The 26,897-nt window shown below is 40.9% G+C and overlaps 1 protein-coding gene across 3 annotated transcripts; it reads left to right on the top strand.

Annotated features, from left to right (window-relative positions):
* The first annotated feature begins 1,611 nt into the window (after nt 1-1,611).
* MOSPD1 (motile sperm domain containing 1) lies at nt 1,612-26,897 on the top strand. 3 transcript variants are annotated; one of them, XM_032260274.1, is made up of 6 exons: nt 1,612-1,774; nt 14,895-15,149; nt 15,266-15,341; nt 17,393-17,610; nt 22,927-23,088; nt 25,337-26,897. In XM_032260274.1, exons 2-6 carry the CDS (start codon nt 14,996-14,998, stop codon nt 25,366-25,368), a joined length of 642 nt encoding a protein of 213 aa, XP_032116165.1. In that variant the 5' UTR covers nt 1,612-1,774; nt 14,895-14,995; the 3' UTR covers nt 25,369-26,897. The 3 variants fall into 3 exon arrangements, with proteins under 3 accessions (XP_032116165.1, XP_032116166.1, XP_032116167.1); XM_032260275.1 differs by lacking the exons at nt 22,927-23,088; nt 25,337-26,897 and adding exons at nt 21,338-21,445; nt 22,719-22,844; XM_032260276.1 differs by lacking the exon at nt 22,927-23,088.

The following is a 26,897-nucleotide window of genomic DNA, read 5'->3' as shown; positions in this document are numbered from 1 at the left end:
AGTGAGCCAAGATCGCAAATATCTTTTCTCATTTGGTAGATTATCTCTTCTCTTTGTTTCCTTTACTGTACAGAAGCTCTTTAGCTTGATGTAATTCCATTTGTCTATTTCTGCTTTTGTTGTCTGTGCTTTTGCAGTCTTACCCCCAAAATATTTGCCCTATCCTGAAGCATGATCTTGGCTCACTGCACCTCCGAATCCCTGGTTCAAGGGATTCTCCTGCCTCAGCTTTCTGAATAGCTGGCATTACGGGTGCATGCCACCATGCCCAGCTAATTTTTGTAGTTTTAGTAGAGACAGGGTTTCACCATGTTGGCCAGGATGGTCTCGATCCTCGTGATGTGCCTGCCTGAGCCTTCCGAAGGGTTGAAATTACAGGCGTGAGCCACCGCGCCCAGCCTCTCAGTATGTTTTTCTAGTAGTCTTATAGTTTCAGAAGGAATGACAGCTAGTATTCGATACTTCAGTAGGGTAACTATAGTTTATAGTAATTTATCGTATATTTCAAAATAGGTTGAAGAGAAAAAATTAAATTTTCTCAGCATAAACATACATTTCTGAGGTGATGGGTATTCTAATTGCCCTGATTTGACTGTTACACATTATATGAACATATCAAAATATCAGTTGAACTCTGAAAATATGTACAACCTCTATGTCTCACTTTTTTTTTTTTTTTTTTTTTTTTTTTTTTTTGAGAGAGAGAGCATCTGGCTCTGACACCCAAGCTGGAGTTAAGTGGCACAATATTGGGTCACTACAGTCTGGGACTGCCCAGATTCAAGCGATTCTCATGCCTCAGCCTCCGGAATAGCTGGGACTACAGGCATGCACCACCACACCTGGCTAATTTTTGTATTTTTAGTAGTGATGGTGTTTGTCATGTTGGCCAGGCTGGTCTTGAACTCGTGGCTTCAAGTGACTTGCCTGCCTCGGCTTCCCAAAGTGTTGGAATTACAGGCGTGAGCCACGACACCCGACTAATTTTTGTATGTTTAGTAGAAATGGGGTTTCAGCATGTTGCCCAGGCTGGTCTTGAACTCCTGACCTCAAGGAATCCACCCGCCTTGGCCCACTTTATATCCATGCTAAGGTGTTATAGGTTCTGTTGAGACCGAAAGGTTTTAAGGAGAAAAGTAACGTGGGCCATGTGTACATCTTAGATCAATCCCTCTGTCTGCTGTCTGGGAGATTGTTTAGACTGAGGTAAGAGTGGAAGTAGAGTCCAAATAGGAGGCTACTGAAGGAGTCCAAGCAAAAAGTCATGGGGCCTAAAGAGGTTCTGAGGATGGGGTGGAGGCAAAGGCGATCAATAAGACATGTCTCAGAACATTAATGGAAACCACCAGCCTTGAGTAGTCACTGGATGCCTGTGTGCAGGGCAGTGAGACAGGACAGGAGGCAAGAGGGACTGCCTAACGAGCGCAGAGAGGGCGAGAACCCTCTGTGAGAGCCTCCAGGCTGTCTCTTCTAGGGGAGACGGCAGGGGACGGAAAGAGCAGAGGACAGAGAAGGAAGATGTTTGGAGTATCAAGGAAGAAACCCAAGAGGCCAGGTGGCAAGACCAAAGCCCTGTCCCGGGCTCCGGCCCCGCCCCCGGCTCCACCTCTTCTCCTTCCCGCCTCCCACCCCCAAACCGCGGCTCATCCTCGAGGGCGGAGAGAAGTGGCATTTGAGTCCTCCGGTATCCCAGCAGGCAGTGCAGCCTAGAGAAGCTGACAAAGGAGCGGAGGAGCAGTCGCAGCTGCTTTCCGAGGAAGCCGGTGTTGCCGAGGTGAGAGTCCCCCACCGTCCCGTCACCCACTTCCTCTGACTTCGGGAAAACGTGGAAGTTACGTGGCTGAGAGCCCCCCGCCCAAGAATGACCCATCCCCACAGCCGGAGCTTGGCTCTGTAATTGACAGCGGGGCTCCGTGGCGCCGGGATGCGGGTGGGCGGCAGGGAGGAGGCGGCGGGGGTTTTTTCCTGTCCCGTGTGTGCCTGGCAGTGGACCCTCCGCCCGCAGCGCCCGGCCCTGGGGTCTGGTCAGCTACTGTGTGGCTCGCTCCTGCTTGGGCAAAGGCAGGCTCGGGAGCCTCTCGGTGCCTGCCCAGCGGAGTTTGGTTGCCCCGGGGATGCGGCTCTAGGGACAACTCTTTGGTGGACGCAGAGAGGAGGGCTGGGGGAGAGAGGTTGACTCTCTGTTTGGGGTGACACGGTCCTCGCCCTTCCTCCAGCTCAGCCGGTCGCCCCAGCGAGCAACTGGATGGAAATCGGCTGGGCTGGAGCGAAGCGTCCCGGGATATCCTCGGCTTTGCTCTCTTTGGCTGGAGGGAGATGAAAGTGGGGTGGAGAGGCGGGGCGGGAGAGCGAACGCCTTCTTGGAATAATGGGGTAGGGTGTAGGGGGTGCGTGGCCTATATCCTTCCCCTTCCCTGGACCTCTGCACGGATCCTGATGGTTGCACCAGCTGCTCTGCTGTAAACAGGCTCACATGATCGGTTTCACATGGAGCGGCCGGTGTGGGGACGAGGGCTGGGAAGGCTGGGCCCCAATCAGGTGGAGCTGAAGTCCTAGGGCAGACCATTTTTTACTCCCTCTCCAGCCCTCCAGCCGTTAATCAGTTCTCCGCAGTTTCCCCCTTTGAAGGAAAGTAATTAACATCTGCCCTCCCCGGCTGAAGTAGCAGTTCTGCCCCAGTAGAATGGGAGAGATCTCCCGTCGGGGAACCAGAGGACAAATACTAAGTGAAAATTTACCTTTGAGGGAAATAAGAAGAGGACGCAAACGTGAAAAATTGGGTCCTTTGGATCTTGCCTAAAAGCAGTCCTGTACTTTCGGAGTGCATTGCGTTCTTAATGTGAATTCCAGACAGAAAGGGGAAAGTCTACTTTTTCACGCAAGGCACACATGGGATTTAATAACGTTCTCGGTGAAGATCTTATCCACGCTTCCTCTAAGTACTGGAAAATCTCTGCCTAGAAAATACGATATACAGGATATTAAATACGGAGTGGATGCCAACTTTTAGATTACAGTTATAATTGGTAGTGAGAAGTTTGGAAAACAGGAAATGGGGCCAAATGTGTCTTTCAAGTTGTTCACATCTACATACCCAATCAGGATGCGAGACTAAACTAGTTTCTGAAGCATTTCTTGAACTCTCAAAACAACAGGTTTACTCAAATACTACGAAAGTTTGGAATTTTTCAACTCTGGAAGGATAGCTGTGATAGATTCCCTATACTTGTATTAATAACATATAATTAAATGTAATGGACACATATTCAGTATAAAGTTACTCCTTTATAGGCAAAAATACAAAACAGATCAAATAGTTTGTAAAACAATGTATGCTTCTTCCATAAATTGTTCGTCCACATTTACTTCCCAAGTGTTTAATTTTTTCTTAGATTTTACATTTAACTCCATTTTCTGAAAACAGTTAAGAAATTATCAGAAAAACTATTCCATTCCCTAATAGGCCAATAAAGTAACTTGCTACTATTCTTTTTCAGTTTTTAAAGAAGTTTAAAATGGAATATAGAGACATTTTACATGTCTACAAAAAACATCTTTTTTTGGAGACAGGGTCTTGCTTTGTGGCCCAGGCCTGGAGTACAGTGGGGCAATGTGAGTTCACTGCAACATTTGCCTCCCGGGCTCAAGCGATCTCCCGCCTCAGCCTCTCTAGTAGTTGGGGCTACTGACATACCACCACAACTCCCAGTTGACTTCTGTATTATTACTACTTTTTTGAAACGGAGTCTCGCTCTGTCACCCAAGCTGGGGTTCAGTGGCATGATCTTGGCTCACTGCAGCCTCCACCTCCCAGGTTCGAGCGATTCTCCTGCCTCAGCCTCCCAATTAGCTGGGATCACAGGCATGCACCACCATGACCAGCTTATTTTTATGTTTAGTGGAGACTGGGTTTCACCATGCTGGCCAGGCTGGTCTTGAACACCTGACCTCAAGTGATCTGCCCACCTCGGCCTTCCAAAGTGCTATGTTTATAGGCATGAGCCACCATGCCTGGCCAACTTTTGTAATTTTTTTTTTTTTTTTTTTTTAAGACAGTGTTTCACCATGTTGGCCAGGCTGGTCTTGAACTCCTGACCTCAGGTGATCCTCCCGCCTCAGCCTCCCAAAGTGCTGAGATTACAGGCGTGAGCCACCGCACCCGGCCGCAACTTTTGTAATTTTTGTAGAGATGGGGTTTCACCATGTTTGCCCAGGCTGGTCTCAAACTCCTGGTCTTAAGCTGTCTGCCCACCTTGGCTTCCCAAAGTAATCCCAAAGCTGGGATTACAGGCATGGGCCACCACGCTTGGCCTTCTACCTCCACCTCCTGGGTTCAAGCAATTCTCCTGCCCAGTCTCCCAAGTACCTAGGATTACAAGCGCCCACCACCACACCCAGCTAATTTTTGTATTTTTAGTAGAGACGGGGTTTCATCATGTTGGCCAGGCTTGTGGCTTCTCTTGAACTCCTGACCTCAGGTGATCCACCTGCTTCGGCCTCCCAAAGTGTGGGGATTACAGGCATGAGCTACTACACCCGGCCAAAAATAATTTCTTTTGTTTTAATTAGCTGGGCATACTGGCTTGGCACCTGTGGTCTCAGCTACTCAAGAGGCTGAGGTGGGAAGATCACTTGAACCTGGGAGGTTGAAGCTGCATTAAGCTGAGGCCATGCCACTGCACTCCAGCCAGGCATGGTGGCTCACGCCTGTAATCTCAGCATTTTGGTAGGCCAGGGCAGGTGGATCACCTGAGGGAGTTTGAGACCAGACTGGCCAACATGGAGAAACCCCATTCCTACTAAAAATACAAAATTAGCCGGGCATGGTGGCTCATGCATGTAATCCCAGCTACTCAGGAGGCTGAGGCAGGAGAATCACTTGAACCTGGGAGGTGGAGGTTGCAGTGAGCCCAGATCATGTCATTGCACTCCAGCTTGTGCAACAAGATTGAAACTCCATCTCAAAAAAAGAAAAAGAAATAGGAATTGCACCCTGCAGAGTTCTCATTATGTATATTAACCATATAGGTTGACCTATACCTCTCTTCATAAGGAAATCGAAGATGGCCTCAGCTAAATCCTGCCTCCAAAATTAGAAATAACAGCTTCAGTTCACTTTCTTGACCTTCAGGGCAGAGAACAAAGTCTGATTCTTTTACTCATTCCAGCTTCTTCCTGAATTAGACAGACTATGTATGAAGTTAGAATTCTTTTTTAAAAAGGAAGGCTGTAGTAGTGTCTTACTTGAGCAGTACCTTGGTTACATCACCAGAACCAATGTCTGGTTTTCAGCTTTTCCAGGTTCAACATTTCATTGGCACATCCAGAAATTGTCAGTCTCACTGATCGATTCACACCAAGCTAACTCAAAAGATTCCTGTGAGCATGAATGACAATTTACTAACTCTCAGTGAGAAGGAGAACTGTCAAACAGACCAGAAGACTCATGTGCAAGCCAAGGCAAGCTTTGCTCTTGACTATATAGAAACACAAACAACTTGCTCTTGAACTCCCCTTTTTCCAGGTTCTATGAGGACCACTTTTTTCAAGCCTAGCAGTTAATATATTCCACACTATTACAGGTTTCTTTTATATAAAAACCATTTCAGTCACACCTTTGTGTGGATATATCCTAGTCACTTGGTTGAATTGGGTCACATGTAAAACATCTCTAAAAATCTGTTTCTTCACCATTTCTGAACCCTTGGCCTAGGCCCTCATCATTTCTTCATGCCACATTCATTCGACAGTTTATTTTTATTTCTTTATTTTTGAGACGGAGTTTTGCTCTTGTTGCCCAGGCTGGAGTGTAATGGTGTGATCTCGGCTCACTGCAACCTCTCCCTCCCTGGTTCAAGCAATTCTCCTGTCTTGGCCTCCCAAGTAGCTGGGATTACAGGTACATGCCACCATGCTTGGCTAATTTTTGTATTTTTCGCAGAGATGGGGTTTCATCATATTGGTTGGGCTGGCCTCAAACTCCTGACCAAGTGATCTGCCCGTCTCGGCCTCCCAAAGTGCTGGGATTACAGCCGTGAGCCATCAAACCCGGCCAATTTTTTATTTTTTATGGTAACTACTCAGGAGTCAGGTGTTGTGGTTGAATGGTCAACGGCAACCCTTTCCTACTTCAAATCTTATTAGATCAGTTCCCTGCTTAAAGTCCTTAAGGCCAAGCACAATTGTGGTTATGCTTGTAACCCCAGTGCTTTGGGAGGCCAAGGAGGGGCAGATCACTTGGTCAGGAGTTCGAGACCAGCCTGGGCAACATAGTGAGACCTTGTCCCTATATTTAAAAGAGAAGATCCTTAGGTGGTTTCCCACTGCCCGCAGCAGTGGTTCTTAAAGTTTAGTGTGGATCAGAATCACCTGGAAGACTTGTTAAAACAGATGGCTGGGCCCCAATCCCAGAATTTCTTGATTCAGTAGGCCTAGGGTGAGAACTAAGAATTTGTGTTTCTAACAAGCCAGAACCACTGGCATACGGAATCAAGTCTAAACCCCCAAACGTTCACAAAATCTTTCACAATCTGCCTCTAACTTACCTTTCTAGCTGAATTTCTTGCCACTCCTCCCATATATGCTAGTTGTAACCGTATGCCAAAGCTTATTTTAAACATCCCTTTTGTGCTGCTACACACATTCTTCCTGGAATTCACCTTGCCCTCCACTTCTACTGCAGACTAGCCTTAAGGCAGATGATCACTTTCTTTATGCTCCCAGAGCACTTTGTATCTATCAACAGTTTAACACTTCTCATCATATCCTAGTTACTGCTGTATATCTGTTTTTCCTGCTACTCCCAGTTTTTGGAGGGCTGACAAAATATTTTCATCTTGTCCCCATATTCCCTAGCACAGTGCCTCATATATATGTGCTGAGGAAATGTTTGTTGAATCTGTGATTCTTTTTTTTTTTTTTTTTTTTTTTTTTGGAGACATTGTCTCACTCTGTTGCCCAAGCTGGAGTGCAGTGATGCAATCTTGGCTCACTGCAACCTCTGCTTCCTGGGCTCAAGGTTCCCCTGCCTCAGCCTCCCAAGTAGCTGGGATTATAGGTGCCCACCACCATGCCTGGCTCATTTTTGTATTTTTAGTAGAGACCGGGTATTACCATGTTGGCCAGGTTGGTCTTGAACTCTTAACCTCAGGTGATCTACCTGCCTCGGCCTCCCAAAGTGCTGGGATTACAGGCGTCAGCCACGGTGCCTGGCCATGAATTTGTGATTCTAAAACTTCTCAGTGCTACATGTAGCAACATATATATATATATATATATAATCATATAATGTGGATTTTGCTTTGAGATGTGCAAATTTTGAAATAAATGAGGACATATTGAGATATTGTAAAACATGGAAATAACACATTAATTATAACCAGGTTGTAAATAACACATTTGAAAACATGAAGTGTTTTCAAAAAGACATTAGGGTATTCTTTCCTTTAATCTTGAAATGTATACTACTCAACTTTTAAATCTTGAATATGGACTAGCCAATCAGTACATATGCTTTATAGCAGTCAATCCCATTAGTTAAAATAGCAAAGCATACCAAAAATCTAGAAAATATATAAAAACAGGCTGAGTGCAGTGGCTCACACCTGTAATCCCAGCACTTTGGGAGGCTGAGGTGGGTGGATCACGAGGTCAAGAGATCGAGACCATCCTGGCCAACATGGTGAAACCCCATTGCTACTAAAAATACAAAAATTAGCTGGGCGTGGTGGTGCGTGCTTGTAGTCCCAGCTACTCGGGAGGCTGAGGCAGAATTACCACTTGAACTGGGAGGCAGAGGTTGCAGTGAGCCAAGATTGTGCCACTGTACTCCAGCCTGGTGACAGAGCAAGACTCCATCTAAAAAATATATGCATGTAATATATAAACAAAATTGCCAAATATTAAGCAATGAGCATTAAAGTAGAAAGTAAACATTAGAATGTCACTTCTTATGACTTTAGGAAAATGCCAGCCATTAGAAACCCTAATAAACAATACTGGCAATTCAGAGGACAATTGAGTTTATGAAGTGTGAGGGAAGGACGTTTTAATACTAGTGAGACTAAAGGAAAAGAACATATTGCTCTTAACGATTTAATATGTAGTTGGCCATTGGCACGGGATGCACAGAGTATGGAAGAAGGAGATAGCCCCTGTGCCCAGATAAAAGGGAGCTGACCTGAAGGTGGAGCTGGGAACCTTAATCAGAGTAAACAGCAAGACCCAGGGAAAGATAGTTAAGTAGCTGGTACACTGACCAAGCAAATGGGTTGCCAGTTTCTGGGTGAAGACTGTACTTCGAATCATCCTTAACTGTTTTCAAACTTCGAACCACTTATTTCACTTGCTTCTTGCAGCCTCCTCTTTCCAAAAACAGGTTGCGGGGTACAAATGAGAAAATGCTATGAAAGCGGCTTCAGTGCAACTTAACAGTCTCTAAGTTTTGTATGTATGGTGGTGAAATGGATTCCTATTTATCTCAAGGTCTTTTCCTTCCTCTGGTCAATGCAAAGTGAGGAAAATGGAGAAAATCATCATACTTTGGGGTGCTGGTCTCCCTGGATTGATGGTAGTGGCAGGCGTGTGTGAAGATCTCTGTTTATGCTGCTTTTTGTCGCAAAGTAGTTTGCAAACTGGTCACAAGGTGGTGTGCACACATAAGGTTTTCTTTATAATTTCATTCAGGATTGCTTTTCTGTGCCTTTGGTACAGGGGAGGAAGACAAGACAGTTTCCCGTATCACCAGATCTCTGCCTGTGAGGTTGGAAGTATGTTGGAGCCTCAGGTTTCTAAATGTTTGCTGGCACAGTTAGGCACTGAAGAGCCAGGGGAAATCAGAGGGAAACAGAAGGAGGGGAGGGGAGAAGAGTTGAAGAGAGGCAATTGGGAGTGCTGATCCTCTCTGCTGTCCTCTTACCCCAACCCATGGTGAGCAGCCACCTAAGACTTCCTGCTCCTCTAATTAGGATCCCTTGCTTGTCTTGTATGGACAAAGTGTGTTCAGCTGTGATGGGCGAGGGCGCGGCGCGGTGCGGGGTGGAGGGGGGTGTTCCCCAGTGGAGAAGACAGTCATTAGTAGACATCTGTAGTATAACTGATAAGCTTTTAGCTATCTGCTAAGTGCCCAGCACTGACTTTGGGCCTATGAGGGGTGCAAAAAACAAAAGCATCCCACAAAAAGCAAGATGGTCTTATGCCTAACATCTGATTGAGGAGTCAGAATCAATGCACACAAAACAAATGTCAAAATATTCCATTTTGGCTGGGTGCAGTGGCTCATGCCTGTAATCTCAGCACTTTTGGAGGCTGAGGTGGGAGGATGGCTTCCTTTCGGGAGTTCAAGACCAGCCTGGACAACATAGGGAGACCCTGTCTCTACGATAAAATTTTTAAAAAATTAGCCAGGAGTGGTGGTACATATCTGTGGTCCCAGCTACTTGGGAGACTGAGGTGGAAGAATCACTTGAGCCCAGGAGTTTGAGGCTGCAGTTAGCTGAGATTGTGCCACTGTACTCTAGTCTGAGTGACAGAGAAAGATCATGTCTCAAAAAGGAATTCAATTCATACAGTAAGTACATTAAAAGTATCATAAAATTGGTGAGATCCATGGAGATGGCGATCACCGTAGTAGAGGAATGCCACAGGGAGGGGGAATTGTTTTTCTCTTTTTGAGTCTTGCTCTGTTACCCAGGCTGGAGTGCGGTGACGCCATCTCAGCTCACTGCAACCTCTGCCTCCCTGGTTCAAGTGGTTCTCCCGCCTCAGCCTCCCGAGTAGCTGAGATTACATGTGTGCACCTCCACAGCCAGCTAATTTTTTTTTTTTTTTGCATTTTTAGTAGAGACAGGGTTTTGCTATGTTGGCCAGGCTGGCCTCGAACTCCTGGCCGCAAGCGATCTGCCTGCCTCGGCCTCCCAAAGTGCTGGGATTACAAGCGTGAGCCACTGCGCCCGGCCAGGGAGGGGAAATTTGAATTAGGTTTTGAAAAATGAGTAAAATTTTGCTGTCCAGAGAGGAAGAATGGGGCAAAGCTTAGTTATTAATGCCCTGATGAATAGTTCCCGACAACTATAGCTGTTTCATAATCAGGAATAGAGTGTGTGCAATTAAGTAAGTGAAATTGTCTCTTGATTTTTCTTTATAAAACTGAAAAGGAAACACAAAACAATGCAGAATTGATTGTGACGTGAATTTTGGATCATCCTTTGCACGAACTCTGATCTTCTTGATAAGCAGGGACAGTGGCTACAGATTAGGGCATGTGTGGTAGTCAGCATCAGGGAGGCAGGACTTTTTTTCATATATATATAAAGAAAAATCAAGAGACAATTTCACTTACTTAATTGCACACACTCTTTTCCTGATTATGAAACAGCTATAGTTGTCGGGAACTATTCATCAGGGCATTAATAACTAAGCTTTGCCCCATTCTTCCTCTCTGGACAGCAAAATTTTACTCATTTTTCAAAACCTAATTCAAATTTCCCCTCCCTGGTCGGGCGCAGTGGCTCACGCCTGTAATCCCAGCACTTTGGGAGGCCGAGGCAGGCAGATCTCTTGAGGCCAGGAGTTCGAGACCAGTCTGGCCAACATGGCAAAACCCCGTCTCTACTAAAAATACGAACTGTTTTTTGAGACGGAGTCTCACTCTGTCACCCAGGCTGGAGTTAAGTGGTGTGAGCTCAGCTCAATGCAACCTCTACTTCCCAGATTCAAGCAATTCTCCTGCCTCAGCCTCCTGAGTAGCTGGGATTACAGGCGTGCACTACCACGCCCAGCTAATTTTTGTATTTTAGACAGACAGGGTTTCACCATCCCAAAGTGCTGGGATTACAGGCATGAGCAGCACGCCCAGCTGAGGCAGGACTTTGAAACTGAGACACAGAAGGCTTTGAAATTAAAAGTAAAAGGAATTTCTACCATGCCATTATTCGAAGATAGTAAAAGTAAAATTTCTACTTTGACTTCTGTTGACTAACTTCTGCTTAAAGTTAGAACCAAGAGTTTAGCACTTGTCTGTGTGGTGAATTTTGACTTCCCAGTCAGATTTATGAACAATTTCATACTCTTTTAAAACAAATACTTTCACGTTAGAGTTAAACATGTTAAGTTTGCAGGTTATCTTAAATCTTTGTTTTTCTCATTGAGTTTCTGTTGCATGTAAATTATTTTAGAAAATGAAAATTTTTCTATTTAGCCAATAGTTTAAGGTTTTCAGTGTTTTTAGAGGATTATAAATTAGAAAATACACTTAACAGAGATTTTTCTTCCCCCCCCCGCCCCCCACCTCTCCACCAACAGAGATTTTTCACACGTTGTTTCTAAATTTCCTCTTGTGTTTCAAAACAGGCACTTTTTTCAAAATAGGCCCTACCTAGTAGAGTTGTTACTTAATTTGATTTCTTAAAAAATAAGTATTCAAAGACTGTCAGAATTCAAAAGATACAAAAGGGTATCCAGAGAAGAATTCTTCCCACCCCATCTCTAGCGGCTTAGTTTTTCTCTCCATGGACAAATGTGGATATCCTTCCAAAGAATTTCACCCATATCCAAGAGAATAGGTTTACATATTCTTTTATCTCCCTTTTTATACAAATGGCAGCATTTGTTACACACTGCACTGCTCCTTGCATTTCTCACTTAACACTACATCTTGAAGATCAGTCCATCTCCAGCTACACAGAGTCTCCTCTTGATATCTGGTATCTCAATGAATGGATAGACTATACTTTATTTAATTGAGTCTCACTCTGTCGCCCAGGCTGGAGTGCAGTGGCATAATCTCAGCTCACTGCAACCTCCCTCCATCTACCAGGTTCAAGAGATTCTACTGTCTCAGCCTCCCGAGTAGCTGGGATTACAGGCACACACCACCACTCCTGGCTGATTTGTGTATTTTTAGCAGGGATGGGGTTTCGCCATGTTGGCCGAGCTGGTCTTAAACTCTTGACCTCAGGTGATCTGCCCACCTCGGCCTCCCAAAGCTCTAGGACTATAGGTGTGAGCCACCGCGCCTGGCTTGTTTCCAATCTTTTACTATTAACAACAAAAAAACTAGCTCTTACTGAGTGCCAAGGTCTTTTCCATGTTGTTTCACATAAATTATTTTATTTAACCCTCAGCATTGCAGAGAAAAAAAACCTTTCACCTACATGACTTCACACAAGGGGAATATATAAGCCAGATAAATCCCTAGACATAGAATCTCTGGATCTGAGGATGTGTGCATTTAATTTGGCAGATACAGTGGTTATGCCAATTCACCTCCTCACAAACAGTGTAAGCACATGCTTGATTGCTCCCATGATGTGCTATCACAGTTTGAGTTTTACTAACGGGACAGGTAAAAAATTGTGTCGTAGTATGGCTTTAGTTTGCATTTACTTTATTGTGAGTGAGGTTAAACATCCTTTTGTAAGTTCAAGGAGAATTTTTATGTCCCTTTTTGATGAAATATTATAGTTTGCTCATTTTTTTGTTGTAGTTAAAAATTCTTATTTCTCTTTATACCTTTTATATCTGGAAATTTGTTGTAGTTTTAATTGAAAAGCAATAATTGCATATACTTTTATATTGAGTTGTCTTTTTCTCAGTAGTTCATAGGCCCTCCATATAGTAGGGAAGTTATTGCCCATGATATGGATTGCAAATGTTCTTTTGGGCTTTGCTCACAAAGTTTTTTTGCCATGCAGAATTTAAAAAGTTATACAGATGAATTTATCATTTTTTGTTTGTTTCTATCTTCAGGAACAGGTTTTTTTGTTTGTTTTTTTCCCAAGATGGAGTCTTGTACTGTCACCCAGGCTGGAGTACGTTGGCACAATCTCGGCTCACTGGAACCTTTGCCTCCTGGGTTCAAGCAATTCTTCTGTTTCAGCCTCCTGAGTAGCTGGGATTATAGGCACACACTACCATGCCTGGCTAATTTTTGTATTTTTAGTAGAGACGGGGTTTCACCATGTTGGCCAGGATGGTCTCTAACTCTTAACCACAAGTGATCTGCCTGCCTCGGCCTCCCAAAGTGCTGGGATTACAGGCGTGAGCAACTGCACCCAGCCAACTCCTGGCCTTTCTTCCAGGTAGAATTACTTATGTAGTCTTCTGATTCTCTAGCACTATATATACCATGGTATGCATTATATTTGAGGTAGCTTCAATATTTTTGTCTTGTCAATTAGACTTCAACTTCTTGAGGGTAGAGCCTGTGCATTATTCATCTTTGTATCTCTGCTCAGCTCTGACATAGTTCCTGGCATAAAATAGATGTCCAGCTGAAAGAAAAGAATAAACATTTGCATACATATACGTGATTACACAGCTCCTGTTTGATAGAAGTTGGAAAGGCCTCTGTCAGAAGCAGAGCATATGTGCCTCAGTAGCTGGTAAAACCAAATAATTCATTGATTTGTTTTATTTCTCTTTGAATGTATGAGAACCTGAACTTGAAACTGTTAAGTGGCTTATAGTCTGTTTTAAAGGTGTGATCTACAGGGTGAAAATCAGAGGTTTTCTTTGATCGTATGTTTTAGCTTTTGCATTTTATTTTTAAAAGCCATGCTTCAATTGTGAGGGCATGCCTATAGTCGCAGCTACTCTGGAGGCTGAGTCAGGAGGATTGCTTGAGGCCAGGAGTTCGTATCCAACCAGGGTAACATACGGAGAACCTGTCTCTTAAAAAAAAAAAAAAAAAAAAAAAAAAAAGGCACACTTGATGTGCTTGGTAAATAAGAATATTGATTTAAATGAGATTAGGAAATAGAGAAACATCACACTTATCAGGCATTCAGACTTCTGTCAGTTATAGCTATCTGGAACATATTCAAGAACACAGAGGGAATCCAAAAAAGCCTCTGAAGTTGGAGGAGAATAGCTCTCACAAAGCATGTGTACTTGATGTAGGTGGGAGAGGCACAGTGCCACTCACATGCCAAAGCCTACTTACTGACTTCACATTTTCATAAAAAAATTCCAAGGACTGCTTAGCATGTGTTGCCATTCGGCCTTCTTTCAAGACATTTTAGCTTGTTTCTGGCTTCAGCAGAAAAAAGAATAAAAGAAATCTCCCACCCATGCTGCCAAGAAGGCACTAAATAAAGTATTGTTGACACAAGCGTAAAAGTGATTCTCATGGTTTTCTCCCAGAAATCATGGAAACTTACTTTGTGTTTATTTTTTAGTCTTTAAGAATTCTGCTGGACTCATGCAAAATCAGTTGTGATTATACTTAATTTATTCTACTTTTCAAAAAATCTGAGGTTTAAAAAGGGTGATATCCCTTTGATCTCACCTCTTTGAAAGGGGGTCGTTAATTTGAAAAAGACTTCTTTATTCCTCTGAGTATTTAGATAATTTACCATAGGTTGAAATCCTCAGTGTGAAAGGAGCATGTATAAACCTCTTTGTATAATTTGGTAAAAGCTATGTAAGTCAAGGGAAAAAGTCAAAAGGCATGTTTAAGTACTTTGGGGACTTTTTTTTTTTTTTTTTTTTTTTTGAGTCGGAGCCTCCCTCTGTAGCCCAGGCTGGAGTGACGTGGTGCGATATCGGCTCACTGCAACCTCTACCTCCCAGATTCAAGCAATTCTCCTGCGTCAGCCACCTGAGTAGCTGAGACTACAGGCACATCACCACACCCGGCTAATTTTTGTATTTTTGTATTTTTAGTAGACAGAGGGTTTCACCATGTTAACCAGGCTGGTCTCGAAATCCTGACCTCAAGTGATCTGCCTGCCTCGACCTCCCAAAGTGCTGGGATTACAGGCATGAGATACTGCACCCGGCTGATTTGGAGGCCTATTTTAATGCATGCTAAATATGCTTTTTGTGGAGGGGCTATAGATTAATGAAAATTGGGATCATTCACTTTTCTTCTTGCTTTCTCCTTCTATTTCTAGATTGCCAAAATGCTTTGGAGTTTTTAAATCAATCTAAGAAAAATCCAAAATAGATTTGAGAGTGTAAAAACAGAAACCACAGCAAGGGGGATTCAGTGCCAATGCATCAACAAAAAAGACAACCAGAGTTAGTGGAAGGAAATCTTCCTGTTTTCGTGTTCCCCACGGAGCTCATATTTTATGCAGATGATCAGTCAACACATAAGCAAGTGTTGACACTGTACAATCCCTATGAGTTTGCCTTAAAGTTCAAAGGTAAGTCTCTTAGCTATGTTTTCTGGGTTTTTAACTGGTCCCTACTAATTTTTTACTTATAGAAACTAATCTAAAAAAAAAAAACCACTAATGCCCATTGTGACTTTTTCTTTCAGTTTTGTGTACTACTCCAAATAAGTATGTTGTCGTTGATGCTGCAGGTGCAGTAAAGCCTCAGTGTTGTGTGGATATGTAAGTCAAGATCACTTCCTGGTAACACGTTTTAAGTGTGTTAATACTTATGTTTTTAACTTGAAAAAAAAATCATTTCTTGAAGCTGTTCCCACATAGGGATTTATAATCTTTTGAATTTTTGCTGAAAGTTTGTCTATCAAATTCTTTGTAAGAAGTGTCTAAGAGATTTGGCCAAATACTTAATAATATTTCATGATGTTGGTGCTCATATATGTGTTAGTATCTCCATGAACATTTTCTCATTGTTGTGGTTTTAGTCATACCAGGGATGTTATAAAGGTAAAGTTCTGACTTATTCCTTTAAATTTCTCCAGCCATAATAGGGGATTTTAATTTTCTTTGGAACATGCTGCTATTATAGTGAAATTTGGAAAACTATAATACTGCAGTCTAAAAACAATGGTAATATAAGTTCTTCTGAAGTGATTCAACTAAAAGCCTGGAAGTTAATCTATATAAACAGGAAGCAGTTGTGTAACTACTCATCTGTAAAATACTATCTGAGCTCTTCCAGATAATTTCATCTTCGAGTGTCAGATAAATGATTGTTCAAGCTGTTCATATTTAATTTTTACTTTAGAAATAGTGGTGACCAGATGGATCCATTGACCAGCCCTTAATTTAAGCTACCAAGTACACTATTTGTTTAAATCTTCTGAGAGAATGAGAAACAGAATTCTTTTCTTTTGAATACTTTTTCAGAAACTCAAAGCCATAAAATGGTGTATCTTTGGGAATGTGTTTTTGCACATTTTTAAAAATTTTCATTCAGTACACAATAAACAACTATTTCAAAGAAATGTGGTCTCTTGCCAAATAAATGTGTTACCTTTCACCTAATTGTTTTGTGTTCCCTAGTAAGAACAAAATAAAATAAATGGAATTGCAGAAAAGAATGACAGTGCTCTGCCGGGCGCAGTGGCTCATGCCTGTAATCTCAGCACTTTGGGAGGCCAAGGCGGGAGGATCACCTGAGGTCAGGAGTTCAAGACCAGCCTGGCCAACATGGTGAAACCCCGTCTCTACTAAAAATACAAAAAAATTAGCCGGGCATGGTGGCAGGTGCCTGTAATCCTAGCTACTTGGGAGGCTGAGGCAGGAGAATCGCTTGAACCCAGAAGACAGAGGTTGCAGTGAGCCGAGATCACACCATTGCACTCTTACACTCCAGCCTGGGCAAGAAGAGTGAAACTGTCTCAGAAAAGAAAAAAAAAAAAGAATTACAGTGCTTCATACTCTTTTCTCTTTAGAGAAATAGAGATGTATTATTGGCCTTCTGTTGTACTGGATTACTTACTTATTCAGTTGCTTGTTTCTACCTGCGTGCCTGAAATTCAATTTTAAGTGTAGGGTGAGGTTTATTGCTTGAACAATAAGTAAGTAGCAATAGAAATTTATGAGATGTTTGTGGGGAATAAACAATTGCATGTATTCCTATTTAGTAAATGTTGCTTCACAGAGATATTCAGAAAAAAAAAGTCACTGCTAAAGGGATTTTTTTTTTTTTTTTTTTTTTTTTTAAGACAGAGCCTTGCTCCCTTGCTGTGGCAGCGATCATAGCTTAATGTAGCCTAAACCTCTTGGGCTTAAGGGATCTTCCTACCTCAGCCTCCCAAGTAGCTAGGACTACACGCATGCCACCGCATCAGTTAATTTTTAAATTTTTTGTAGAGATGGGATCTCTATGTTGCTTGGCCTCGTCTCAAACTCCTGGCCTTAAGTCATCCTGGCCTCAACCTCGCAAAGCACTGGGATCACAGGCATGAGCCACCATGCCTGACCAAAAAGAAATTTTCTTTACCTATCATTTATTTTTGGCTTAAGACTTTTATTCTGTGTTTTAGAATATGTGTTTTAATCAAATATTTCAGAATTACTGATTTCTTTTGGGTTATACTGTGATTTTTTAGCATCTTAGCAAATTTCTGTTTTTGAGTATTTGGTTACAGTCAGTTAATATTGTTTTAGTGTATTAAAATATCTCACTGCATTCTGTTTGGCTGGCTCCCAGAAATCTAAACAGCATTTGTTATTTTTGCTGTTTTCAGTGTGATTCGTCATAGAGATGTTCGATCCTGTCACTATGGCGTGATAGACAAATTCCGTCTCCAAGTTTCCGAGCAAAGCCAAAGGAAGGCTTTGGGAAGAAAAGAGGTTGTTGCTACTCTTCTCCCATCAGCAAAAGAACAACAAAAGGAAGAAGAGGAAAAAAGAATAAAGGAACATTTAACTGAAAGTTTATTTTTTGAGCAGTCGTTTCAACCAGGTAGTTTTGGGTTGTTTTAAAGCCCTTTTGAGGCCTTACACATTATTAACTTTAAAATAATCAGGCAACTAAGAACAATTACTAGGAAAATCATCGCCCACTTCAAACATGGTTGACTACTTAAAAACTGAACCCAGAGAATCAGGTAGCTGAAGCCTGGAGGTGAACTTTGAGAGGAAGGAATACCCCTCACTGGACTAGGCTGTAGGGAGAGTGGAGTTGGTGCTGTGGCCTTTTAAATAGAGCATAAATATATCTAAGACTGCAGGCACCATACTTTATGAAGCTAGTACAATTTGGCAGTTCTATACTTTTGTTTCCATGACTTTCCTATATCCTTTCTCATTTAATTAGTTCCAAGGAAGAGAGAGATTGTGTTTGGCAATAGGCCAAGCTTAGTGCACTGTTCATATTATTTTGAAAAAAAAAAAAAAAAAAAAAATCTCATTAAAGTTGAAGTTAATTAAACTAAGTAGATTATAATATCCCCTGTGGGCTATTAATTGAATCCCTCTCCAGTCCTCATTTCCTTCCAGCTTAGATATTCAGAAGTGTTATGATATATTCTTTCAACATTGACACTACCTCATATTCAACTCTTTGGACGTCATTACCCCTTCCTTTTAACTTCTCATTATCTCCTCCTAAACCTGTTGTAATAGGAGAAAGATAAAATTTTCCATAGAAAAACAGGGAAACTGGAAACTTTCTGATGGTGACACTGTCACATGACTATGACAGCAGCTGTCCTTGAAATTGCAACGTTATATGAAGGATTAAAAAAAATCTTGCTGTTATATTCAGTCATATCAGTTTGTTCATAGAATGTTTATTTCAATAACAAGGAGTGGTGCCTCTTTGATTTATTGTAGCCAAAAGTCTCTTCCCGGTCCATTAGGGAGCATCTAGATTTTCTGGTAATACCAGGACTGGGGACCAGGTAGTAGCTATTAGATTGGTGCAAAAGCAATTGCAGTTTTTGCCATTACTTTAATTGGAAAAACCACAATAACTTTTGCACCAGCCTATAGTGGATTATTTTATTCTCAGCAACTATTATCAATTGACAGGACCAGCTTTTCATCTTTTGAAGCTGAAAGAGAACTTTTGTCCAGTGTCCCTTTGTCAGATCAATATTGTAAAGTTAACCTAGTTACGAAATGCAAGATTCCACTTTTAAAATGCCTTCACCAGTACAAAAAAGGCCATTTAATTTGTATTTGTTTTTTGAAGTTAGACTTGTAATTTAAAATAGTCTTTGAAGTTCAATTTTGTATTTAACAGATTGGTTTAATAGCCAAAAATAATAAGGGTTAAGATTTAGGGGTATATGTGTATGTAAATAATATGTAGGAGAAGTTTATTCCTTTTATTTTAAAATTTATTAAAATTCAGGTGAAGATCCTACTAAAAGGCTAAAGAATTGTAGTATGGCCGGGCGCGGTGGCTCACGCCTGTAATCCAAGCACTTTGGAGGCCAAGGCGGGCAGATCACCTGAGGTTAGGAGTTCATGACCAGCCTGACCAACATGGTGAAACCCTGTCTAAAACAACAAAAAAAAAGAATTATAGTATGTATTGTCTTATTTTGTTTTATTTTTTATTTTTTGAGAAAGGGTTTCACTCTGTCACCCGGACTAGAGTGGAGTGGTGCCATCATAGTTCACTGCAGCCTCCAAGTCCCGGATTCAAGTAATCCTCCTGCCTCAGCCTCCCAAGTAGTTGGGACTACAGGTGCACATCACCACACCCAGGGTCTCACTGTGTTGCCCAGGCTGGTCTTGAACTTCTAGCCTCAAGTAATCCTCCCCCCTCAGCCTCCTAAAATACTGGGATTACAGAGCTCAGGCCTTACTTTACTTTTATAACAAACCTCGACATCTAAAGTACATTAGAGAATTTTTCTGATGTAAAATTGGAGTAGGCAGATCAATGAGGATAAGTGATGCCGGTATAACATATGGTGATCTCTGTTTTGGGGGGGAAGAATTCTCCAATCCATTCCTGCAAGGAAGCTCTGTGAAGGCAGGCACTTTTCCTAGTACTGTTATATCCTCAGCACCTAGCACAGGGTCTGGCATTAACTTGTAAATGGGCTGAGCTAGGAAGGCTTTGCGTCAGGTCTGGTAACGGTCTGTGGCAATGGTGAGTTTGTTTTGTTTTGTTTTGTTTTAGCTTACAAGGTTTTCATGGCTATGACAGCTTTTTAGAGGAAGGATGATACCACAGTAGAGCTCCATTCACAGTCCTGGCTAGCATATCCCATTTATGGGTAGTGACTCCAGTGTGCCTAATAACCTGGCAGTAAGTTGGGTAAAGTTTCTTCTTTAATAGAGTATCATGATGGCTGATTTAGTCTCCTGTCTATTAAATTTACAGGAATTTATATGTGGTTTCCAACATGTGGAACACTCAGGTTTTTCATTAAGTTTCTCTGAATTAAAATGTTTAAATAAATTGAGATTGTTTTGGGGAGGCTTTGAAATGTCATTACTTTTGCAAGTCCTTAGCTTAGAGGACATTTCAACAATGTTATTAAAGTATTATAGGTACAAAAGTGTTGTGAGACTCGCTTTTAGCAGGAAAATGGTTGATGGCTACATTATGAAAAATTTGGATTTTGAAATATATTGAAAGTCAGTAAAAAAAAATTTAAGTTTATTGTATAAAATACATATAGCAGTAACATAAGAAAATGTACCTGTAATCTCACACATTTAACAAATCTGCTTGTTAAGTGTTCATGTTACTTTCCAGACCTTGCCTATGTGTATAAGTACAATTTTATATTTTGGGATTTTTTTTTCATTCAACAGAAATTTAACTGTAAGGGAAACCTGCAGAGTATACTTTTATAAAGTACTAGAGCTCAGGTTATTTAAAAAGCCATTTTAAAAGATACATCGGAATTTTAGTTGGTTTGTCTTAATTACATTACTAATGAATTGCTATGGCTATGCTATAATGTTTGAGTCAGTGCCCTCTGGCTTAAGAAGATTATGGTCTGTACACACACATACATATAAAAAAATTATCGTCTTAATTGTTGTTTATAAAAATAAAAAAAATGAAAACCTAAAAGCCTATCAATCAGAAATTGATTAAATTATAAATATTCATAAGATAGTGTGCCAGGCAGACATTTACAAGGATCTGATAGAATGATAAATGCTTATACATTGTCATAGAAAGAGCTTCAAATATATTTCTTTTTTTAATTTTTATTTTTTGTGCCATGACTTGTATTCAAATACATTTCTAAGGAAAAAGAAAAGCAGTTACCTAACAGTATGTATAATATGGCATTATTTATGTAAAATATTCTTCTAAATGTTTATATGGGCATTTGTAAAATCTAAAAGAATACATACCAAGCTGTTAACACTGTTAGCTCTAGGAAGGTGGAATTATGAGGAACGTTTACATTTTCTATATCTTTATAACGTATTTTATAATTATCCTGTAGTACTAGGGAAAAAAAGCTTTTTCCATTTTGAAAAATTTCAGGCATTTATGCAAATGTTTTTGGAATACTAAAAATTCCAAATTTCTCTACATGGTAAATGTTCTCTAAATACTAAAAATTCTTTGAAATTATCTTTATCGTGGGTCTGCAGTGAACGGTGTACTTGTCATAAATAACTGTTTTTCTTGAGAATTCATCCTTGCAAATATAACTATAAGGGTACTCTATTAACTGAAATAAGACTTGGGGTTTTTCTTTTAGGTATTTCTGCTATTGTTTCATCCCAAGCAATAATTACTATAAAATTTGAATTTGTTTTCACCTCTCTGGCTCTGATGAAGTTCAATTAAACTCCACACAACAGCTAAGGTATTAATAATTTAGAAAAGTTCCATTTAATAATAGAATGAACAGCATTATTTCATTATTAAAACACAAAGATTGTATTGCTGTTGGCTGTTCCTTTTAATGAAAGGAAAGGTAGTGGGAAAAGCCATATGACAAAACAATGCTGTTATTGGGTTTCTTAAAAATGTGAGTATGTATACTATAACATAGAGCCAGAACTGTAGAATAGCAGGTCTGATAACATTTTATTTATTTATTTTTGAGACAGTCTTGCTCTTTTGCCCAGGCTAGAGTGCAATGACACAGTCTAGGCTTACTGCAACCTCCGCCGCCCAGGCTCAAGCAATTCTCCTGTCTCAGCCTCCTGAGTAGCTGGGACTACAGGTGCATGCCACCACGCCTGGCTAATTTTTCTATTTTTAGTAGAGACAGGGTTTCACCATGTTGGTCAGGCTGGTCTCAAACCCCTGACCTCGTGATCTACCACCTTAGCCTCCCAAAGTGCTGGGATTACATGCGTGAACTACCACACCCAGCCTTTATTTTTAAGCTTTTAGAAATTTATTTTAGGGACGCTTAACGTGAGATCTACTCTCTTAATGAATGTTTGTGTACAATAAAATACTGGTTAACTGTAGGGACAGTGTTGTCAAGCTGATCTCTAGGACTCAGTTTACATAATTGAGAACTATGCCCATTGATTAGCAACTTGCATTATCCTCCTCCCCCATCCTCTGGCAACCACCATTTTGCTCTCTGCTTCTATGAGTTTGACTATTTTAGATTCCATGTATAAGTGGAATCATGCAGTATTTGTCCTTCTGTGACTGGCTTATTTCACTTAGCGTATTTGCCAGATACCATTTCTGCTGTGTTCTTCTTTGCTATAAATGGGATAGAGCAGAGGGAAACACTTTTGGTTCCTTAACATTTTCAAAATCGATAGCAGGATATACAGTTATTAGGATCAAACCTATCTGGAGATCTCCCTAAAATATTCCAGAAAGGTAGTGGAGGTCTAGTGTGGCAGGCTCAAATTGAATATACACAGGCAAGTTACTGGGGTACTGGAAGGAAATATCAGAACTTCAATTTATATTTATTTTAGCACATTCTTCCAAAATTCAATTTGTATATATTAAGCGTAACAGTACAGAACTTGTGCATATAATTTTAAAATGTGCATACATTGATGATACATGCTTGGATACTTTCTACTGGCTAGGGTGGGATGGTGGGAGGAGTTGGTGACCACCTTTCAGGAGGAACTCACTACCTCACAATGCTACGTCAGCATTCTATACAGCCATGATTCAGACCGGCTAAGACATGGGCTTCCATGTCAGCCCAGCAGTTAACTCTCTGACGGATGAAAATGATGGGGAAACAATCGGAGAAGTTAGACAAAATCAGAATCCTGGTGAGTGGCGGCCAGTATATGTGAAGGAACTTTTGTCTTAAAGTTTTTAGAAGGAAGCTTAGGGATTTTTGTCTTTTTACAGAAAACAGAGCTGTCTCCTCAGGACCTAGTTTACTAACTGTCTTCCTGGGAGTGGTGTGCATTGCAGCCCTCATGCTGCCTACACTGGGGGATGTGGAATCGCTGGTGCCTCTCTACCTCCACTTAAGTGTGAATCAAAAATTAGTGGCTGCTTATATCTTAGGTAAGGGTTTTAAAGATGCATTTGGGACATATGTGTAGGGTTTTATGTGTGTGGCAGGGTGGTGGTGGTTTGATTTTTTTGTTTTTTAGAAGAACAGGTAAAGAAATGCTTCAAGAGCATGTTGAGGTCAGGTGCCTTTGAAGAATTTTTAGCTCATATTTATTTCTTTTTAGCTTATTTATCTAATACCTGATACTGTATTCAATTATTTTCCTTTTCTGACTTACAATGGCGTAAAACATGTATAAAATGTAAAACATATGTATTCCATGATACAGCATTTCTACGTTTAGGAATTGCTCCTAGGGAAAAAGACAAACTGTATACCGTGATAAAGATGAACAGTGCAGCCTTGTTTAATATTATGAACCTTTCTCTTTTATTATTATTTTTTCCTTACTTTTGAAGACACCATGTTCAGAACCTTTCTCTTTCAACCAATTCCCTTATTTCCCTCAGCCATCCTGGCTTGAAATCTTAGAGTTAATTATTTAAATTGAACAAACATTTATTCCGTACCTTCCATGTGTCAAGGATTAGTGTTCTGGTGACGAATGACTTTCCTCATGGTCTCCTCTCACCTTTGCTTAGATGCCAACTCTTTCAGTATTCTCTGGTATATTGCTCTCTCTCTTTCATTTCAAAACCGTCTTCTAGGTTGTCTCTCTACCTTCTGTCTGTGTTCTTCCTTCTCTCCTTTATTTATTTTATTTTTTGTGTGTGTGATGGAGTCTCGTACTGCCGCGCAGCCTGGAGTGCAATGGCGCGATCTCTGCTCACTGTAACCTCCACCTCCCAGGTTCAAGCAATTCTCCTGCCTCAGCCTCCCGAGTAGCTGGGATTACAGGCACCTGCCACCACACCCAGCTAATTTTTTGTATTTTTAGTAGAGACGGGGTTTCACTATGTTAGCCAGGCTGGTCTTGAATTCCTGACCTCGTGATCTGTCCGCCTCCCAAAGTGCTGGGATTACAGATGTGAGCCACCGCGCCTGGCCTGCTTTCATCCATTCGCTTCCCCTCACCAACCATCCATCACATTGCCAGATTAATTTCTCCTTGCTTTCGCGACCACCCCCTAGTCAAAAACCTTCAGTGGTTCTCCATAATCCATAGGACGAAGTGTATAACCGTTAGTGCCACAGTTTGTCATTTAAGACTCCACAATCTGAGATGTCTCTGAGCCAATCTTGTCTAGCTGCTTCCCTCTATAAATCATTGCATAAAGCCTTTTAGATTATTCACTGATTCTGGAAAAGCTCCTCTAGCGGCCCAGCCCTCCAGGCCCTTACTCATGCCGTTCCCTTACCTGAAATGCCTGCCCATCTCCTCATTCTGTCTCTTTCCTGTCCATTTTTTTTTTTAATAGAGTCTCTCTCTGTCACTCAGGCTGGAGGGCAGTGGTACAATCTCGGCTCACTGCTACCTCTGCCTCCCCAGTTCAAGGGATTCTCCTGCCTCAGCCTCCTGAGTAGCTGAGATCACAGGTGCCTGACACCACACCCATCTAATTTTTGTATTTTTAGTAGAGACGGGGTTTCCCCATGTTGGCCAGGCTGGTCTTAAACTCCTGACCTCAGGTGATCCACCTGCTTTGGCCTCCCAAAGTGCAGGGATTATAGGCATGAGCCACCATGCCTGGCCCCTGTCCATCTTTTAAGGCAGCTTTTACCACTGGGGACAACTTTTCTGACTTCCCCAGTCCCATGTGATTATCCTCCTTCTGTGTACTTTTTTTTGTTTAAATCACACTTTCATTACCCTTCATTTAGGACAAAACATATTCTTCTTCTTATTTTTGTTTTATATAGAGAGTCTCTTCAAAAGAGAGAAGCAAAACAGGAGTGCCCTGCTTCTGCCTCTTTGTGGCCCTAGGGCCCTGGAATATAGGTAGACTCTTGATTCTTTTGTTGACAAAGTCCGCTGGCTTTACCCATGCTTTAAAATGGCACATCTGCTATTACTGTGGCTGATGTGACTAGATAAAGTAGGAGGTATGTTTGATGGATAGATTTGCTATGGCCAGACATTAGTGATTTAATTAAATCTCTCCAGTGACTGTCCATTGCTATAAATTGGATTTCTTTTGTATAATACCAACAAAATTCAATTTGACTTTTGAGTTCTTGGTAGAGTGCCTTTGTATGTGCTATATTTTATTTGTTCATTGAGGTCCAAACAATTGCTTATTGAATGGAAATTTTGTTAGATGCATGTCTTTTAACTGTTCTCCATTTTTCTTCTTTCAGGTCTTATCACAATGGCCATACTTAGAACATGAGCAAGGATTTCAGTTGACTTCTGAAGTAAAACTGTCTTGAACATATGAATGTGGACTGCCTTTTATCTCTATTTCACTGCATTAACATGCTACCAACTATAGAATGATTTGAAATAATTGCAAATGTATAATATATATTTTAAATTACTCTATAATTTAATTTGAAGGACTGCAGAACATTATTTTACAGACAGCAAGGGTGTTTCTGAGTGACACCTAGGAAATTATTTGAAGAAGTTCTTTTTATATCTATACCTGGTGTGCAAAAGACTTTAAAACATTTGTTATTTTCTCATCTTTTTTCTAATTCCCTTTGATTACGAGGGGTCACGTATGCTTTAAAGTTACAGGACCAAAAGAGCAAACTGGCCTAAAACTAAAATGACGTTTATTCCCTACCTACAAACATCAACCTGATTATGTAAATTATACCTTGCCCTCTATCATTATAAATGGTTGCCATGGTGTTTCTAAAAATAAGTATTTTACCATTAATGTGTAGAGGGCAAACAAAGCATAAAGTACTAAGGGATCATGCTTATCCTAGGGTCTCACAGAAGACAGGACATATTTAGTTCATCTTGTGAATTACGAATGGATGTGGTCCAGACACCAAACATCATATGGGGTTAAAAAAAAAAAAAATCTAATAGAAGTAGGGTGACCTCTCTCTTTGGTCTAAGAGTTCTAAAGGAAGGTAGGCATCTGTTTAGCTAGTTGGTTCAACCTGGCTTTACCTCTGGTTAATGCTTTGTGTTAATAGGAAGGAAACATCACTCTCTTTTCTTCCAAGCCCCTTCCCCGCCTGACTTGCCCAGACTGGGATTACCAGATACCAGGTGATTTATGTGGAGATTATTTTTCACCTCTAAGCCAAGTATAGGAAACTCTTGATAGCTGTGTCTATTTTATATCAGTCACTGAGACTTTTTTTTAAGTTTTTATTTATTATTAAGACAACTTTGCCAAAAAAAGTCCCCCAAGCACAACTATTTACATTTCTTTATAGCCTCTTCTGATCTCTAACACATATATGCAGTTTTAACTGTTGTCATAGTAACTGATCTTTTGTCTTAGGATTTTTACCTGAAAGCACAATGCATTAAGTCTCTTGAAAATCATCTTTCAGATCTTTTTACAGAATGAACTTATGCACTGCTACTGTAGTATTCTCAAGGAATATATGTAAACACAAATGTATGCCTGAAGTTGGTTTTTGCAGAAAACGTCTCTGCTTCTAAAAACTTTCATGTCTAGTCTTCCATAGGAAATCCTCATTGTTTAACCATGTGGGGAGCATAAGTCATTGAACAAATCATGTCTGTACATTGTGTAATGAATGAAAAGCACATAAATGTAATCTACTTTGAACTTTGTAAAAAAAAATCATGTGTGGAGGCTATTCTTGTTTATCCATCTCAAGTCCTTTATGTGCACATGTGTGCAAGTGCACATACACATGTGTGTGTGATAACACATTGTAAAGAAGAGAAATTACTTTAAAAAAATAAACAAAATTGGAGACCTGA

The sequence above is a fragment of the Sapajus apella genome, unplaced genomic scaffold (genome assembly GCF_009761245.1).
Source record: "Sapajus apella isolate SASKATOON/1434 unplaced genomic scaffold, GSC_monkey_1.0 scaffold115, whole genome shotgun sequence".
Classification (NCBI taxonomy): domain Eukaryota; kingdom Metazoa; phylum Chordata; class Mammalia; order Primates; family Cebidae; genus Sapajus; species Sapajus apella.
The sequence above is the reverse complement of the archived record's forward strand: the minus strand, read 5'-3'. Positions and strand labels throughout refer to the sequence as shown.

Coding starts and splice junctions, on each gene's coding strand:
- MOSPD1 (XM_032260274.1), top strand. CDS start 14,996: ATGCATCAACAAAAAAGACAACCAGAGTTAGTGGAAGGAAATCTTCCT. Junction 15,342..17,392: donor CCTCAGTGTTGTGTGGATAT/GTAAGTCAAGAT, acceptor TGCTGTTTTCAG/TGTGATTCGTCATAGAGATG. Junction 23,089..25,336: donor AGTGGCTGCTTATATCTTAG/GTAAGGGTTTTA, acceptor TTCTTCTTTCAG/GTCTTATCACAATGGCCATA.